The 17,758-nt window shown below is 41.9% G+C and overlaps 1 protein-coding gene across 3 annotated transcripts in view; it reads left to right on the plus strand.

The window, feature by feature from the left end:
- ABCC6 (ATP binding cassette subfamily C member 6) overlaps positions 1–17,758 on the plus strand; it is a 62,010-nt gene that overhangs the window by 23,466 nt on the left and 20,786 nt on the right. For all 3 annotated transcript variants that reach the window (XM_020814121.3, XM_072982794.2, XM_078381243.1), the window contains 10 exons: positions 49–195; positions 276–363; positions 2,116–2,185; positions 3,201–3,327; positions 3,810–3,986; positions 4,663–4,830; positions 13,911–14,118; positions 14,506–14,566; positions 15,498–15,588; positions 17,152–17,359. In XM_020814121.3, coding sequence (XP_020669780.3) covers positions 49–195; positions 276–363; positions 2,116–2,185; positions 3,201–3,327; positions 3,810–3,986; positions 4,663–4,830; positions 13,911–14,118; positions 14,506–14,566; positions 15,498–15,588; positions 17,152–17,359 — 1,345 coding nt within the window. The remainder of the gene's footprint in view (positions 1–48; positions 196–275; positions 364–2,115; positions 2,186–3,200; positions 3,328–3,809; positions 3,987–4,662; positions 4,831–13,910; positions 14,119–14,505; positions 14,567–15,497; positions 15,589–17,151; positions 17,360–17,758) is intronic.

Raw genomic sequence — 17,758 nt, forward strand, 5'->3', positions numbered from 1 at the left:
CTTTCTGTATCTACGCCATTCACCTGTTTTCCCATTGTTCCTCTACAGATTTCATTCATCATGTTCGCAGTCTACACGCTGGCAGACAGCAGAAACATCTTGAATGCACAGAAGGCATTTATCTCTCTGGCTCTGGTCAACATACTCAACACAGCTCACTCTTTTCTTCCATTTTCCATCAATGCTGTTATGCAGGTGAGTCTCAGGTTGACTTTTCATATGGCTACACTGCATAACTGTGACGAGGAGTGCCACATATATGTGCTTTTTTCTAGGCCAAAGTTTCCATAAATCGTTTAGCTGCCTTTCTTTGTCTTGAAGATCTGGAACAGACTAAACTAGACTCTACTCCTTTAGATGGCAGTAAGTACTGTCTATCTGACTTTTTTCTTCACTTTGTGGGACTCTCTTTTAGCAATACAACAGCAACATATTTTTTTCACTTTAGCATGAACCAAATCAACTGTCTCTGGTAATTTAGTAATCTAGTGTTGTGGAAATACATCCCTGATCCTTCAATTCCACTTGATCAATGTATGATCTGCAGGCCAGTTACAGTGTAGCCCTCTTGGTCCTGGGGCATCATCACTTTATTTGTGGGTTGCTGTTTTTCTTCTTCAGTTCGGTGTTGTTTTCTTAGTTTAATGGCTGAAGAAGAAAAACAGCAACCCACAAATAAAATATTTCTGCCATACATCAAAAGGGTCACGGACCGAATGGGGAAACATTTGAAAAATACATAACCTACAAACAGTATTCAGGCCCACGATAAAAAAACAACAAATGTTAGAGTCAGCAAAGGACAAAAGGGACCCCCTCATCACTGCAGGAATATACCGGATACCTTGCAGTTGTGGGCAGGTATATATTGGAACCACAAAGTGCAGCATTCATATCAGAATCAAAGAACATGAGAGACACTGCAGACTAAAACAACTAGAAAAATCGGCAGAAGCTGGACATGAAATTCTATTTCAAAATGCTGGAGTACTGGACAACACCAGCAATCATTATGTTAGACTGCACAAGGAAGCCATTGAAATCCACAAACACCAGCACTGTAACTTCGACAAAAAAGAAGAAAGTTGAAACAAAGCCTGGCTCCCAGCACTGAAAAATACAGCCTGCAAAAGGTCAAAGCAATCTACCCAGCCACAAGGACCAGTGATCACTGAACACAAAAAACAGCTAACGGCACCCATCAATCACAGTGACAGATCATCACCCAATCTCCTGAAAAGGACAAAAGCTGTTCCCACAGCTAGAAATACTCAACTATCCAACAAATTGCAACAGAGCACAGACAGAGTTCTGACTCCTGTCCTCCGAAGATGCTGGCCACAGAGACTGGTGAAGAACAAACTTCAGAACATGGCCAAAGAGCCTGAAAAACCCACAACAATCATCAGATCCCAGCCGTGAAAGCCTTCGAAAATACAATTCAAATCAGCCTTTGCATCATGTGGCCAATAAAAAACCTGTGAATTAACGCATTTTAAAAGTGGAGCAAATCCCACCGTGTTTGACCATGAAGTTGCATCCCAAGTTGGCACTGCCAGGAGCCATGGATGCCCACTTCATCTGCAGGGAACAAAGGCAAGATGTCTCCTCCTTGAAGGAACAAGAAAGAGGTGTGAGAAGGATGGAAATAACACCAACAACCCTAAGAAGAGCAATCTAAGGTTGAAGGGAGGTCAGTGCAGGTGAAAGGCAGTCTAGGAAATGTGAGGAGTCCCTGAATCTATCCTCTTCCCCATGGAAAGACAGGCATCTTCTTGAGTGTAAACTGAGTTGCAACAGTATCTTAGGTAGCAAAAGATCTTGTTAGCACAATGTGGATTTGTTATATTTCCTTTTCTTCTCAGTAGCTCAGGGCACCAAGCAATGTCCATTACCATTCTCTCTATTTTTATCCTTGCAGGGCCTCTGCAAGGTGGCTAGTTTAGCAGATAATAACTGACACACGAGTCACCCAATGGGCTTCAGGGTCAAGTGGCCATTTGAAGCTCGGTCTGCTCAACACTAGCCTGGCATTCTAAGCACTTACAGCAGATCTTGTGGTGATACTAAAGATATCTGAACCTGTTGGTCCTTTATGCCTCGTTTGTTTCTTAGCCCAGGATTGCATCATGATAAGGAATGGAACTTTCAGCTGGTGCAGAGAAAGCCCTCCATGCCTTAAAAGGTAAAGGGGTTATGAACAACTTGGGTCTTTTGTTTTTCAGTTTTTTTTCCCTTGAGAAGGAATATGGCTGTCAGATAAATCACCCAGAACAAATCAGCAGAATTTTGACTGTTTTATTTTATTTCTCCTCTATCCTTCTGACACCCAGCATCAAAACAATGAAATACAGTGGTGCCCCGCATAACGAGCGATTCGTTTAACGACGAATCCGCATAGCAATGTGTTTTTTTTTGATCATTTTTGTGATCGCATTGCGATGTTTTAAAAACAGCTGATCTGCGGTTCCAAAATGGCCACTGGGTATATAAAATGGCCACTCGCAGTGTTTTTGCGCCCTTTGCTCGCTTACCGGGCAGTGAAGATGGTGGCCGCATGGAGGATTTTCGCAGAACGGTGAGTTTTTTGCTCATAGGAACGCATTAAACGTGTTTTAATGCATTCCTATGGGCTTCTTTGTTCCGCATAGCGAGGAATCCGTGTAGCGACTATTTTTTTGGAACGAATTATCGTCGCTATGCGGGGCACCACTGTAACTTAAAACAGATATGCAAAACCATCCCTGCTAATGTTGTCACTGTGGCCATCTTCTTCCTCCCCATGCCATCCCTGTAAGTGGCCCCACATTGGCATCAGCAGGCAGTTGCAACAGGTAACAGGTGCCACATTGCCACTTTTCCTTCTGCCTCGTGTCTGAAGAGGTGCTATTGGCCCTTGTTGCAAGAATGGTCAAGGCTGGCTGTTTGAGGTCCAGGGTCACCACCACTATCATCTCAACACTTTCGGTTCATAGAAGCATGGGAAGTGGTCTGACACTGAGTCCCTTGAGCTGACACCAGCTCTTCATGGTTTCCAAAAGGAATTTCCCCAGTCTTGGTTGGAGATGCCTGGATTGAATCTGGGACCTTCTGTGTGCAAAGCAAGTGCTCTACCACAGCTATAGCCACTAACCCCCACTCCACTTTAGTTATGTCCTACCTGTAAACACCCATTGGGATGTGTGGCTCCAACTTTACAGGATCAACCTGACTATAACCCGGGGCAGTCTGTATGCTGTGGTTGGCCAGGTGGGAGCTGGGAAATCATCACTCCTCTCAGCGTTACTTGGTGAGCTGCAAAGATTAGAAGGCTCTGTAGCAGTGAAGGTAACCTCTTTTTTTCTTATGTGGGGTTAGTTTTTTGTTTTTAGCTTCAAAAGCAGATCTGAAGCTTAGAATAGTTTGCTTTATTGTCATTCAAGACTATTAAGGTTGCATATTGAAATCCAAATGCCATAATTACATCCTTGACCAAATGTAATGGATCAGAGGCTGAATAAGTTCCTTTTTGAACTTCAGTTCACAGAATTCCCCTGCAAGCTTGACAGGTTGCTGAGGTATTCTGGGATTCGTAGTTCAAATGATAAAGATATTTTTTCAAATTTTGGGGTGGGAAAAACTTGTGCACTTGTACTTTGAAATGTCTTAAACATTTTCTAGCCTTTCTCCATAATAGTTAGGATTAGAACTTTTAATTCCTTTTTTTATTTTAATGAAAAACTGAGATTAGCTTTCTCTGCGTGGAATGTATGGAATGTCACCAGTGCTGCTTTCTGCTCATCCTCCTTTGTTACTTTAATATCACACAGGGCTCAGTGGCATTTGCTCCCCAAGAATCATGGATCCAAAATGCTTCTGTGGAAGACAACATCACGTTTGGAGAAAAGTTGGACCAGAGGTGGTATGACAGGGTGGTTGAAGCTTGCGCGCTGCTCCCAGACATTGATAGCTTCCCTGCTGGAAGTCAAACACAAATTGGAGAAAAGGTTCTTGTTTCATTTTTTTGCCTTCCTTGGAGGTTAGGATCTGTTGTTGGGTGAGGAATTTTACATTGGGTGAGGAATTTTACATTCTCTTAAATGATCCCAGATATGAGTCATTCTTCATATTCTTCATCTATGATTGCTTAAATATATGTATTATATGTAGTATTTTAAATTTTGGTTTTTGTTGCGTTCATTCTGCATAACACAAAGGCAAGGCATGCAAAACAAGTGCTTAAAATAAAAACATGGGGTTTACATTCCTGCTATACATAATTTTACCTTTTATGCCACCCTTTTGTGCACTTCCTATATCTGATCTGCCATGTAATTATTTCCTATTGGCTATATTGCATGGGGATGAGTGTTGCAGTCTAACACATTTCCGGGGCACCATGATGGGGAGTGCCAGTGCAGGTGATAACAAACTAGATGAACTGGTGATGCCCTCCCCCCAGGTGTATGAAGGGCTTGGAATGCCTGGAATTTGGGCCTGGCATAGTTTGCAAGCACAAAACTCAAAGCTACGTTTTAGAAAAACTAGGGTTTGAAAACCAGAGGAAACAGGGGGAATTATAAATCCCAGGTATTTGTGAAAATGCCTTTGTATTATTTTTAAACCCTGCAATTTTGTGTAAGAGAATTTCAGATAAAGAAAAAAAAGTATATTGCAAAACAGGGGATCAATATTTCTGGAGGACAGAAACAAAGGATTTGCTTGGCTCGTGCCATTTACAAGAAGGCAGCGCTTTACCTACTGGATGACCCCCTTTCTGCTGTTGATGCCCCAGTCGGCCAGCACATATTTGAACAAGTAATTGGACCAAAAGGCTTATTGAAAAATAAGGTACTTAGATGCACATCTACCTCTCTCTTTCTCTTTCCCTTTCTGCCTTTCCTTCCTTCACTTAGGGTTCAATTTTGAATTAGGAGCACAGGCACACTTGCCTCTACTGTAGGACCCGCATATCCACGAGGGATTGGTTCCAAGCCCCCTCCTGTGGATGCTGAAAAATGTGAATTATAGTGAATTCTACTTTAATAGCAAATGTTATGGTCTTTGATTCCATCTAGTGGCCAGTTTTGGTAATGATGTTATAGAAATATATTTCTCTAGTGAATGCTGTACATATCATGGTTTCTGGATCACTCTAGTGGCCAGTTTTAGTAACTTCACCTTTAGAAATATATTTCTTGGATTTTTCTTTTAATATTTTTTATTATTTTCAGACTGTGGATAAGCGAATCAGTGGATAGTGATCCAACAAATATGGGGGTCGTGCTATATATGTTATTCAACAAGCTAACCATGATGATTGTAAGCTGAACAGCTACAGATCTGGAGGGAGCAGCACGAGGGACACAGATGCATTCTATAAATGGGAATGATGTTTAGCCACAACTTTATTTTGATTACAGCCACCACAGCCTTGGTTCCACATAGGATATGGAGCCCCAAACTATTTGGTGCCTGATTGAGAGGTTCACAGCATGCTTATGCCTTTTCCCCAGCAGACAGAAAAAGGACTTCCAGTCTCAGGTCCACTCAGGACTGACAAGGAGGGCTTGTCCACTTTGTTTCTGCTTCCCAATTGGCCAGGAAAACCAAACCCAGCTAAGAGTGTGATCAGATGGGGATGCTGAATTGCATTGGAGAGTGCTGGGTGAAATTGCCTTTAAAACAACTCTCTTGTGCACATGCAATCAGGTCCCTATTGCTCCAGCCCATCTCAAAAATAATAATAATAATAAAAAAGAGTAGCCTCACCTCTGGGCCAAAAAGATCTGGATCAGACATGAAGCAAGATAAGGCTGGTTTATGATTTCCTGTACCTCATTGGTTGCAGAAAGATAACTCAAGTCAGACTGTGCCACAAGTGGTCCAAAGCATGAGCGATATCACCATCTGATCACACCCGAATTCTCCAATCCCATGCTTGTACCATGCATGGAACACTATATAGCACAATCATGCTTATTATTTCTTCTCTTAGTGACATAAGCCTATTTGACTCTAAAACTTATCTTGCTGGATCAGACCTAAAGTTTATTTAGTCCAGAACTGGTCTCCAGAAGCATTCAACTAGATTACCCAGGTATCTCTTTTGACAGATGGGGAGGAAGAATAAACTTTCAATTACCGGCCATTTCTTACTGGCATCGTCATGTCTCATCTGGTAGACTTCTCAGTTGGAAGGTTCATTTCAAGTTTCTTGGGAATTTCTCCAATTCTCCCATCATATAAAATGGAGAAATTGATGGGATATGTATTTTTCCAAAATTATTCCAAATTAAAAACTAATTTTTAAAGAAGGGATTTTAATTTTTACTGTAGTTTATTATATTGTGTAAGAAGATATTTGCAGTGTTCAGATAATTTTTTTCTTTTTCCATATTCAGCCATATTAGTTTAATTACCTTAAATTAGGAAGTCCTAATCCTCCTACTTTTTGCAGTTTATACCAGCCCTTCTTATTAACCCTTGACTTTTTATCTCCATTACAAAATTAATTAATCTTGTAACTGTGCACTTGATTTCTTTTTCCGAAGTGCAATACTCAGATTAAAGAAATGTCACTTTACATACATTTGTAATGAAACTCAATGAAAATAAATGGATGATGTTGTAATAACAACTGATATTAGTAAGAGGCAAATAAAGGCTATGAAAAAAATTGGAGTGTATCTGGTCCAGATGAGCTGCATGGATTTTGATGAAAGCATCGAACAAGTCTCTATCAACATATAGCAGTGCAATTTAACCACTTATTTCAAAATTCTACAACTGAAGACAGGATGACAACAGGTCTCACATTTCTGATAATAAAACATCATCAAAAGGGCAATGAATCCAGTTATTATTGACAAATTACATGCCGTTCAACAGTGTTCAAGCTCCTCAGAAGAGTACTTACAACACAATGTATAATTACTTACTTAACTGAAAACTCCCTATACCCTATTGAACAGGGAACCTTAAAAAGTCAAGAGGCACAAAAGATTATTGATAAAATGATACTGAAGAATGCAAAAAGACAAAAAACAAACATTAACATGGTCTGGATAGACTATAAAAAGCCATTGGACTCAGTGTGACACAGCTGGATAAACACCTGCCTAAAAATGTTTGGGATTACTAAAAACATTCAGAAGTTTCTCAAGAAAAACATGGAAAAATGGGAAACGGTCTTAATGGCCTGTGGCAAAGAAATCAGGGAAGTTAGCATCAAAAGAGGACTATTTCAGGGGGATTCTTTGTCACCACTGCTGTTTAACATCTCGCCAATCCCCGTGTCAATAATTTTAAATAAAACTGGATTGGGCTATCATATTTCACAACAAGCAGGAAAAAAGCAATCATCTGTTATATATGGTGTGATATTTACCCATGTGGCCCGTGCTTGTTTCACCAAACACAGAGCTCACCCAAGTATCCCAATATGAGTATCCCTTTGCCACCAGTTGACCTCTGTCAACACCCTTTAATTAGAAAGACTGAGATCCAAGCTGAGTATAAAGTTGAATAATACAGGTTTATTGATTAGTTTACTTAAGCAGGTTCTTCACAGACTTTAATATATTCATTATATTAGTAATAACTTGTTTCACCCTTAACTCTCTTAGTTCTCTATAAGTTCCACACTCTTAACTCCTAACTCTGCTACTCTCTCTAACTACCACAGACTAACTTCTACTTCTACCTCATCTCTGACTCTCAGTCCCTCTCACGTCAGACTCTCCTCTCTGACTTAAACTGACTGACCTTAAACTGACTCACCCCTCCCTCCTGGTTTCTCTGGCTCTGCCTCCCAACAGCTCCCATTGGTACAGGCCAATACCATTATATTTATATGAAGACAGGGTGTTTGCTACACATGGATGACCTAAAATTATATGCAAAATGTTCCACAGAGAATCATTACTAAACACAGTGCAAATATTTAGTGTGTGTGTTTAGTCGTTTAGTCGTGTCCGACTCTTCGTGACCCCATGGACCAGAGCACGCCAGGCCCTCCTGTCTTCTACTGCCTCCCGGAGTTGTGTCAGGTTCATGTTGGTTGCTTCGCAGACACTGTCCAGCCATCTCATCCTCGGTCGTCCCCTTCTCCTCTTGCCATCACACCTTCCTAACATCAAGGTTTTTTCCAAGGACTCTTTTCTTCTCATGAGATGGCCAAAGTACTGGAGCCTCAGCTTCAGGATCTGTCCTTCCAGTGAGCACTCAGGGTTGATTTCCTTTAGAACTGATAGGTTTGTTCTCCTTGCAGTCCAGGGGATTCTCAAGAGCCTCCTCCAGCACCACAATTCAAAGGCATCAATTCTTCGGCGGTCTGCTTTCTTTATGGTCCAGCTCTCACTTCCATACATCACGACAGGAAAAACCATAGCTTTGACTATTCGGACTTTTGTTGGCAAGGTGATGTCTCTGCTTTTCAAGATGCTGTCAAGATTTGTCATCGCTTTCCTCCCAAGAAGAAGGCGTCTTTTAATTTCAGGGCTGCTGTCTCCATCTGCAGTGATCATGGAGCCCAGGAAGATAAAATTTGACACTGCCTCCATATCTTCCCCTTCTATTTCCCAGGAGGTGAGGGGACCAGTGGCCATGATCTTAGTTTTTTTGATGTTGAGTTTCAGACCATTTTTTGCACTCTCCTCTTTCACCCTCATTACGAGGTTATTTAATTCCTCCTCACTTTCTGCCATCAGAGTGGTATCATCTGCATATCGGAGGTTGTTGATATTTCTTCCGGCAATCTTAATTCCGGCTTGGGTTTCTTCCAGTCCAGCCTTCCGCATGATGTATTCTGCATATAAGTTAAATAAGCTGGGGGACAATATACAGCCTTGCCGTACTCCTTTCCCAATTTTGAACCACTCAGTTGTTCCATGACCAGTTCTAACTGTTGCTTCCTGTCCCACATATAGGTTTCTCAGGAGACAGATAAAGTGGTCAGGCACTCCCATTTCTTTAAGAACTTGCCATAGTTTGTTGTGGTCCACACAGTCAAAGGCTTTCGCATAGTCAATGAAGCAGAAGTAGATATTTTTCTGGAACTCTCTGGCTTTCTCCATAATCCAGCGCAAGTTAGCAATTTGGTCTCGAGTTCCTCTACCTCTTCGGAATCCAGCTTGTACTTCTGGGAGTTCTCGGTCCACATACTGCTGAAGCCTACCTTGCAGGATTTTGAGCATAACCTTGCTAGCGTGCGAAATGAGTGCAATTGTTCGGTAGTTGGAGCATTCTTTGGCACTGCCTTTCTTTGGGATTGGGATGTAGACTGATCTTTTCCAATCCTCTGGCCACTGTTGGGTTTTCCAAACTTGCTGGCATATTGAATGTAGCACCTTAACAGCATCATCTTTCAAGATTTTAAATAGTTCAACTGGGATGCCATCACCTCCACTGGCCTTGTTGTTAGCCAGGCTTTCTAAGGCCCACTTGACTTCACTCTCCAGGATGTCTGGCTCAAGGTCAGCAACTACATTGTCTGGGTTGTCCGGGATATCCAAATCTTTCTGATATAATTCCTCTGTGTATTCTTGCCACCTCTTCTTGACGTCTTCTGCTTCTGTTAGGTCCCTCCCATTTTTGTCTTTTATCATGTTCATCTTTGCGCAAAATGTTCCTCTAATATGTCCAATTTTCCTGAACAGCTCTCTGGTCTTTCCTTTTCTGTTATCTTCCTCTATTTCTTTGCATTGTTCATTTAAAAAGGCTCTCTTGTCTCTCCTTGCTATTCTTTGGAAGTCTGCATTCAATTTTCTGTAACTTTCCCTATCTCCCTTGCATTTTGTTTCCCTTCTCCTCTCTGCTATTTCTAAGGCCTCGTTGGACAGCCACTTTGCTTTCTTGCATTTCCTTTTCTTTGGGATGGTTTTCGTTGCTGCCTCCTGGACAATGTTACGAGCCTCTATCCAAAGTTCTTCAGGCACTCTGTCCACCAAATCTAGTTCCTTAAATCTGTTCTTTACTTCCACTGTGTATTCATAAGGGATTTGGTTTAGATTATACCTGAGTGGCCCAGTGGTTTTTCCTACTCTCTTCAGTCTAAGCTTGAATTTTGCTGTGAGAAGCTGATGATCAGAACCGCAGTCAGCTCCAGGTCTTGTTTTTGCTGACTGTATAGAGCTTCTCCATCTTTGGCTGCAGAGAATATAATCAATCTGATTTCGATATTGCCCATCTGGTGATTTCTATGTATAGAGTCGCCTCTTGTGTTGTTGGAAAAGAGTGTTTGTGATGACCAGCTTATTCTCTTGACAAAACTCTATTAGCCTTTGTCCTGCTTCGTTCTGAACTCCAAGGCCAAACTTCCCTGTTGTTCCTTTTATCTCTTGGCTCCCTACTTTAGCATTCCAGTCCCCTAGAATGAGAAGAACATCTTTCTTTGGTGTCAGTTCTAGAAGGTGTTGTAAATCTTCATAGAATTGTTCAATTTCAGTTTCCTCAGCAATGCTGGTTGGTGCATAAACTTGGATTATTGTGATGTTGAATGGTCTGCCTTGGATTCGTATTGACATCATTCTATCATTTTTGAGATTGTATCCCATTACAGCTTTTCCCACTCTTTTGTTGACTATGAGGGCTACTCCATTCCTTCTACGGGATTCTTGCCCACAGTAGTAGATATGATAATCATCTGAGCTGAATTCGCCCATTCCTGTCCATTTTAGTTCACTGATGCCCAGGATGTCGATGTTTATTCTTGCCATCTCCTGTTTGACCACCTCCAGCTTCCCAACGTTCATAGATCTTACATTCCAGGTTCCTATGCAGTATTTTTCTTTACAGCATTGGACTTTCCTTTCACTTCCAGGCACGTCCACAGCTGAGCGTCCTTTCGGCTTTGGCCCAACCACTTCATTAGCTCTGGAGCTACTTGTACTTGTCCTCCACTCTTCCTCAGTAGCATGTTGGACGCCTTCCGACCTGAGGGGCCCATCTTCCAGCGTCATATCTTTTAGCCTTTTGTTTCTGATCATGAGGTGTTCTTGGCAAAGATACTGGAGTGGCTTGCCATTTCCTACTCCAGGTGGATTGCGTTTAGTCGGAACTCTCCACTATGTCCTGTCCGTCTCGGGTGTCCCTGCACGGCATAGCCCATAGCTTCTCTGAGTTACTCAAGCCCCTTCGCCACGACAAGGCAGCAATCCATGAAGGGGTTCATATTTATATGAAGACAGGGTGTTTGCTACACATGGATGACCTAAAATTATATGCAAAATGTTCCACAGAGAATCATTACTAAACACAGTGCAAATATTTAGTGAAGATATCCAAATGAAATTTGGAATTGACAAATGTGCAACTCTGTTTATATACCGTGGCAAGACCCAAAAACTAAACGGAATAGAGTTTAAAAGGGTAATATTATAAAATCACTATAAGAATTATAAATACCTTGGAATACTAGAAGCAGACAACATCGTGCACACAAAAGTTAAAGAACTGACAAAAAGAGAATATATCAAAAGACTCCTTAAAATATTAAAATCCAAATTAAATGGGGGAAATACAATCAAATCATAAACACATGGGCCATTCCAGTAATTATATCCCAGGTGGAACAATAGATTGGACTCAAAGTGAACTAGAAGAATTAGATCAAAAAACACAAATACTAACGAATATGCATCACGCTTCCAAAACGTGAAGTGGACAGATTATATTTACCATGAAAACTTGGAGGCAGTGGATTACTAAAAGTACAGCTGGTAGCAGAAGAGGAAAAAAGAAGCCTAAATTATATCAGTACAAACAGAAAAATTGCTTAAGGAGAATATTTTGAAAACAACAGAAACAGAGGCTCAATATAAGAAACAACAATTTGAAAATAAATTTTAAATAAACCACTAAATGGACAATACCTGAGATATATTGATGGAAAACATGATAATAATTCAACATGGGCATAGCTGAAACTGGGAACTCTTAAGAAAGAAACCAAAGGCTTGATTTTTGTTGCACAAGAACAAGCACTCCAAACCAACACGATGAAAGCTAAGTTCCACGGAATTAGTGCTAACAGCAAATGTGGACTCTGCCAAGAAAAAGATGAAACTGTGTCACACCTCATCTATGAATGTCCGAAGATTGCACAAACAGATTACAAAATTAGACATGAATGGTGGCAAAATTAGTGCACTGGACATTATGGAAAAATATAACTTGCCATCCTCCAAAAATCTATGGTAGAGAAGGTGTCAGAAAATGAGAAAGTCAAGATCATATGGGAATTCTGGATCCAAACTGATAGATACCTTGAACATAACACACCAGACAAACATAGTAGTAATAGAATTAATAAATGTCTAGATCATTGACATTGTAATTCTAGGGGATGCCAGAGTTGAAAATAAAGAACTGGAAAAACTAACAAAGTACAGAGACCTGGCAATCAAAACATCTTGCTTGTGGATGAAACACACTTCACTGGTACCTGTAGTCATTGGAGCTTTGGGAACAATATCAAGAAACTTCACACAGTACTGTAAGCAGTTGCAGATCTCAGAAATCACACCATCAGAGCTACAAAAATGGCAATATTAGGAACAGCATACATACTGCACCGATATTTAACAAGTATGTGTTCTTGAAGGCTTTAACGACCGGGATCCAATGGTTATTCAAGATTTTTTGCCAATCTCTATGGCCGGCATCTCCAGAGGACAGGAGTCAGAACAGACAGAAAAACCTACAACAACCATTTAACAGATACTTAGGATTTTTGTTAAAACCTGTACAGTCATGGCCAAAAATATTGGCACCCTTGCAATTCTGTCAGAAAATGCAACCCTTCTCTCAGGAAATTGTTGCAGTTGCAAATGTTTTGGTACTCACATGTTCATTTCTTTGGTTTGCGTTGGAACAACATAAAAAAAGATAAGAAAAGTCAAATCTGATACAATCCCACACAGAAACCCCAAAATGCACTGGCCAAAATTACTGGCACCCTTAACTTAATATTTGGTAGCATCCCCTTTGGAAAAAATTACTGAAATCAATCACTTCCTGTAACCATGAATGAGTTTTCTCACACCTCTCTACTGGAATTTTGGACCACTCTTCTTTTGCAGACTGCTCCAGGGCCTTCAGATTTGAAGGATGCCTTCTCCCAATTGCTGTTTTGTGATCTCCCCACAGGTGTTCTATGGGATTCAAATCTGGACTCATTGCTGGCCATTTCAGAACTCTCCTGCGCTTTGTTTGTAACCATTTCTGCTTTTTGAAGTGTGTTTTGGGTCATTTTCCTGCTGGAAGACCCATGACCTCTGGTGGAGACACAGCTTTTTGACACTAGCCACAACGTTGCGCCCCCATGTTCTTGGGTAATCATCAGATTTCATGATGCTATTCACACAGTCAAGGCATCCTGTGCCAGAAGCAGCAAAGCAACCCCAAAACATCTTTGAACCTCCACCATCCCACGGGCTGTCTTAAAAAAAAAAAAAAGACCCAATCAGTTGATTCATGGTTCGTTGGGCCAGTGTGTGTGTGTGGGGGGGGCAATTCATGTTTCATTTGGCACTTTGTCCCCATCTCTAGTCTGTGCCTTGTTCTCCTGATGGATAGATGTCCAAACAACCAGACCTGGACTGCTTCTTGAACCCTGATTGTATTGCTGGCTCTGTGAAGCCTTGCTTTGTGGACGGACCCTGACATTTCTTCTGCTTGCTTCCTGGACCTCGGTTACTGGCATAGGCCTTTGCTCTTTGAAAGCAGGACAGGAAACCAGTATAGTTCTTCCTTTGTTACTCTCCAAAAATAACATGTGATATTCTGTTATTTAACCATTGACATTCTGGGAATTTAGAAATGGGAAGTAAAATTATGCAGTACTGCAGAATTTAAGAGGCTGGTCTGATGGCTTTAAGAATGAATCATTATGTCATATAATATCATTGGTTTTCCCTTTTTTCCCCCAGACTCGTGTTCTGGTGACCAATGCAGTCCATCTTTTGCCCAAGGTGGACAACATCATAGTAGTAACAAGTGGTGAGATTTCTGAAACAGGCACTTGTCAAGAACTTGGAAAAAGACAGGGACCTTTTGCAGATTTCTTGAAGTCCCTTAATACCGAAGAGCTGGAGGATGATGAACTACAAGGAATGGCAGGCCACACTGTCAATCAAAGTGAGTAATGGTGGCCTATGGGCTGCATGTGGCCCCAGCTACCCATGTGTGCCCCATAGCACATTCACACATTCTGATGAGAAAAAAATGGTACAAAGAGTACCCCTGTGCCTTTAGAGTCTATGCATGGGGCAGAGTTGCCATGATGTGAGGGGCCAAAGATGTGGAGTCCCGCAGCCCAAGATTAAAAAAAAATGTTTTGGCCCTATGAAGGAGGTCATGGCTAAAACATTCACAATGTCTGTTGTTTGGTATGGACAAGAAGCCCTGTAAAATATGTCTCTGGAACTGGTGATTTTTTTTTCTTCCTGAAGCAGCACTGACTCTTCTATTGCTGTTTTTCCCCACTTTTTAAAGAGATTTTTTCCAAACTTCTTAATTCCACAGGTGCAGGAAGGAGTGGCACAATCCCCAAAGGAGACATAACACATCCAGAAAAACATGAAAGGTCAGTGCACCTAGCTGCATTCATTAATCTAAGGAAACATTTCAGTTGGGAGAGGATGAATAATTTGTTCTGCTCTATGCAGCTAAAGTTGTGTTCCTGCAAAGCAAAACTGCTCACAAGTGCAGGGCTGGCTGTGCCATAAGGCAGAGAGAGGCAATATGCCTCAGTCAAGAAAGGCAGTGGAAAAGCAGCAGCAACCTTTAGTTGCCTTCCTTGAATTCCTTGAAGATTTCCCTCTTTGGGGAGACAGAGCCATGTATGCCACACAGACCCTCTTGAGCCCCCTAAACCAGGGATACGCAGAGTGCAGGTCCCAGGAGCATCTCTGCAGAAAATACTTGGTCACACAAGAGCCACCCTATGAAAATGATTTAATTTTTAAAAAGATAATTCCTAAGGGAGTGGTGGCTTTCCTATTGTGGAGATTGGGGAGGAGTCTCCCAGTACCTCTCCAAATGAAACCAGGAATGCCCATCTAGGCATTTCCTATGTTCCTTCTTGGTGTCTCCCCCCTCTGCTTGCCACAAATAAAGGCATTTTAAGCCATTTCCAGGCATAGTATGGCCTATGGCAGGGTCTGTGAAGGAGAAAATTTGGACTTCAGGCTTGCTGGTTACCTGTCCCTGTCCTAAGATAACTTACTTGGCATAGCCAGTTTCCCAAGCTCTGTATATCCCCACATCCCACTACTGCCCTGTGATGTCAAACATCTCATCCCGCACTGCAGAAGATCACTGGTGGAGCAGCTCTACCATTCCAGAGGGTGCTTCTGCCAGCGTATCCTCAGAACGGGAGTGCCTTCCGAACTTACCACAGACCTCCATGGCCTCTTGACCAGTGAGAACATTAGTGCAGAACTTAAGTCTTAGCACTGCTTTTGAAGCACCGTAATGTCCTGTACAAAACTAATCTTTCTTCTCTTTCCATAAAGATTTTCTTCAGCAGAGGGTGGTGATTACGGGCCAACAGATGTAGATACAGCAGGATTGATGGCAGAAGACAAGGAACAACTAACTGGGAGGGTAAATCAAAACATTTTTCAAATATCTTTCTTAAAAGGTTGTGCAGCTTCTACAATCTGTTACCCCTGCTGAGTGGGGCTGATGGGATCCAGAGGCCAGAACAACTGAAGGGCCAAAGATTTCCCATCTCTGGCATATATGATTGCTGTCATCAGGTGATAGGGCAGAGTGACAGATATTCTGATCTGGTATAAAAGAGTTTCATGTGTAAGTTATTTGTCAAGGCTATCCAGGAAAGGATGATAAAAAAAGGACAGGGCTGTAGTGAAGTGGCACATAGTTTGTGTGCAGAACATGACATATTCAGTCTTCAGCCTTTCTGGGTTTAAAAAAAATCAGCAAGTGATAGAGAATATGTTCTTCACTATTTGTTTAGTATTGACAGTTAGTTGTATTTATATTTGGCCTTCCCTCCAAACAGCTCAGAGGCCTGTACGTGCCTCTTTTCCCTGCCTTATCCTCACAGCTCCCCTGGGAGGGTGGTGGCTGGCCTGAGGCCATTTGGTGAATTTCATGACTCCATCTGGACCTGAACTTAGATCCCAGCTCATCCCTCTAACCACTCCAATGATCAGGACCTGGAAACTACTGCCTATCAACAGCAGACCCAGGCTGCATGAACCTAGAATCTGTAGGATTCCAGAGGTCATTGAATCCCCTTGTTCCACCCAGTTCTAGTTAAGCTGTCAGATGATGAGGCGTGTAGTTCATATGCCGTTCGTATCAGGAAAGTCAGAGATAGATAATTCCAGGTTTGATGAACAAATACTTTCACCCATCTAAGAAGGACACTAGGTGGTCAAATACCATCAGGTTTGAATTCAAAGCTCTTTTTTTCTGTCTGCATGACGTACAAGGCCGAATTGAATTGGTCTAGCCTTTTTCTTATCAACCTGTTTCTCTCTTTCTCTCTCTCTGCCTGTAGAGGACTGCAACTTTTTATGCCAGGAGGGTTTTTTGGGGGGGCTTTTTTGCGTGTAGACTTTGTTGTATAGATGGTGGGATGTCTATAACACCTGCATTCACCTTTCTTCCACCAAACTTCTTGGGATTCCCAGATACTTGGCTGAGGGCCAGGGAAAGTTCTACCTGGCTTGTCTACAAACAATGTGTGGTTCATTTGCACTGGCACATGGCCCATCTCTGCGTCCTCCTGAACTATATCTCCTTTTCACCAGCATCCTGGCATCCAGCCAACACATCCATCCACCCTTTCTGTGTCTCTTTTCTGACTACACATAAAAATTAGAGATGGGCATGAATCAGCAAAATGGCAATTTGTCGCAATTCATAATTCATCAGGGATGCATGAATCACAAATCACAAAATAACTTTTTTTAAAACAGACAAATCAATTTGTCAGTTTGCTGGTTATTTAAAATGCTATAACACCTCCCCTGGCACCTAGAGGCGCCAAAAGTTTAAATACTCTACAGGCTTCAAAACAAACCAAAGAAAAGTTGAGTCCTTCCAATTTGGTGTTTCAATATAGTCACATCCCACGACTGCTTCCTCATCTCAATCTGTCCCTCCTTCTTCTTGGTCTCTCTTCCTTTGGTCTAGGCGAAGGCTTCTACCTACCTGAGCTACCTGAGAGTGGCTGGGGATTTCATCTGGGTATATATCATGCTTTTGTTCACCTGCCAGCAAGTTTCCTCCTTTTGCCGTGGCTACTGGCTCAGCCTGTGGGCCAATGATCCCATTTGCAACGGAACTCAGCAGCATACTGGACTCCGTGTGGGCGTCTTCTTTTTCCTGGGATGTGCTCAAGGTTTGTCTCACTTAAAATTCTTGGGCACATGGGGAAACATATCATTTCAAAAACTGAACTGTTCCGCACTGCTTCTGGCAGACCCCGTACAAGAAGGCAATAAGAGAGCCACATCAAGACAACCAGTAAAACGCGTAAAACAAGACTACTCGACACATGCAGCAAAGATTGCTCCACGTGTTCTTATTTATTTATGGGCCAGAATCCTACTAGTAGTTCAGTCTTACAGAAGGGAAACTGCATAAGTTGCAGCAACTAACGGTTATTCATTGATTAGGTGCTGGTTTTATTGAGAGGTGGGTGGGAACAAGCAGGGTGTAGGAGGGGCTAAAATTCTCTCCTGCTCACACTTTCAAATGAAACCTTTTCTTGAACACCCGAATGGGGCTCCAGCAAGTT

This window comes from Pogona vitticeps, chromosome 13 (assembly GCF_051106095.1).
Source record: "Pogona vitticeps strain Pit_001003342236 chromosome 13, PviZW2.1, whole genome shotgun sequence".
In the NCBI taxonomy this organism is placed as follows: domain Eukaryota; kingdom Metazoa; phylum Chordata; class Lepidosauria; order Squamata; family Agamidae; genus Pogona; species Pogona vitticeps.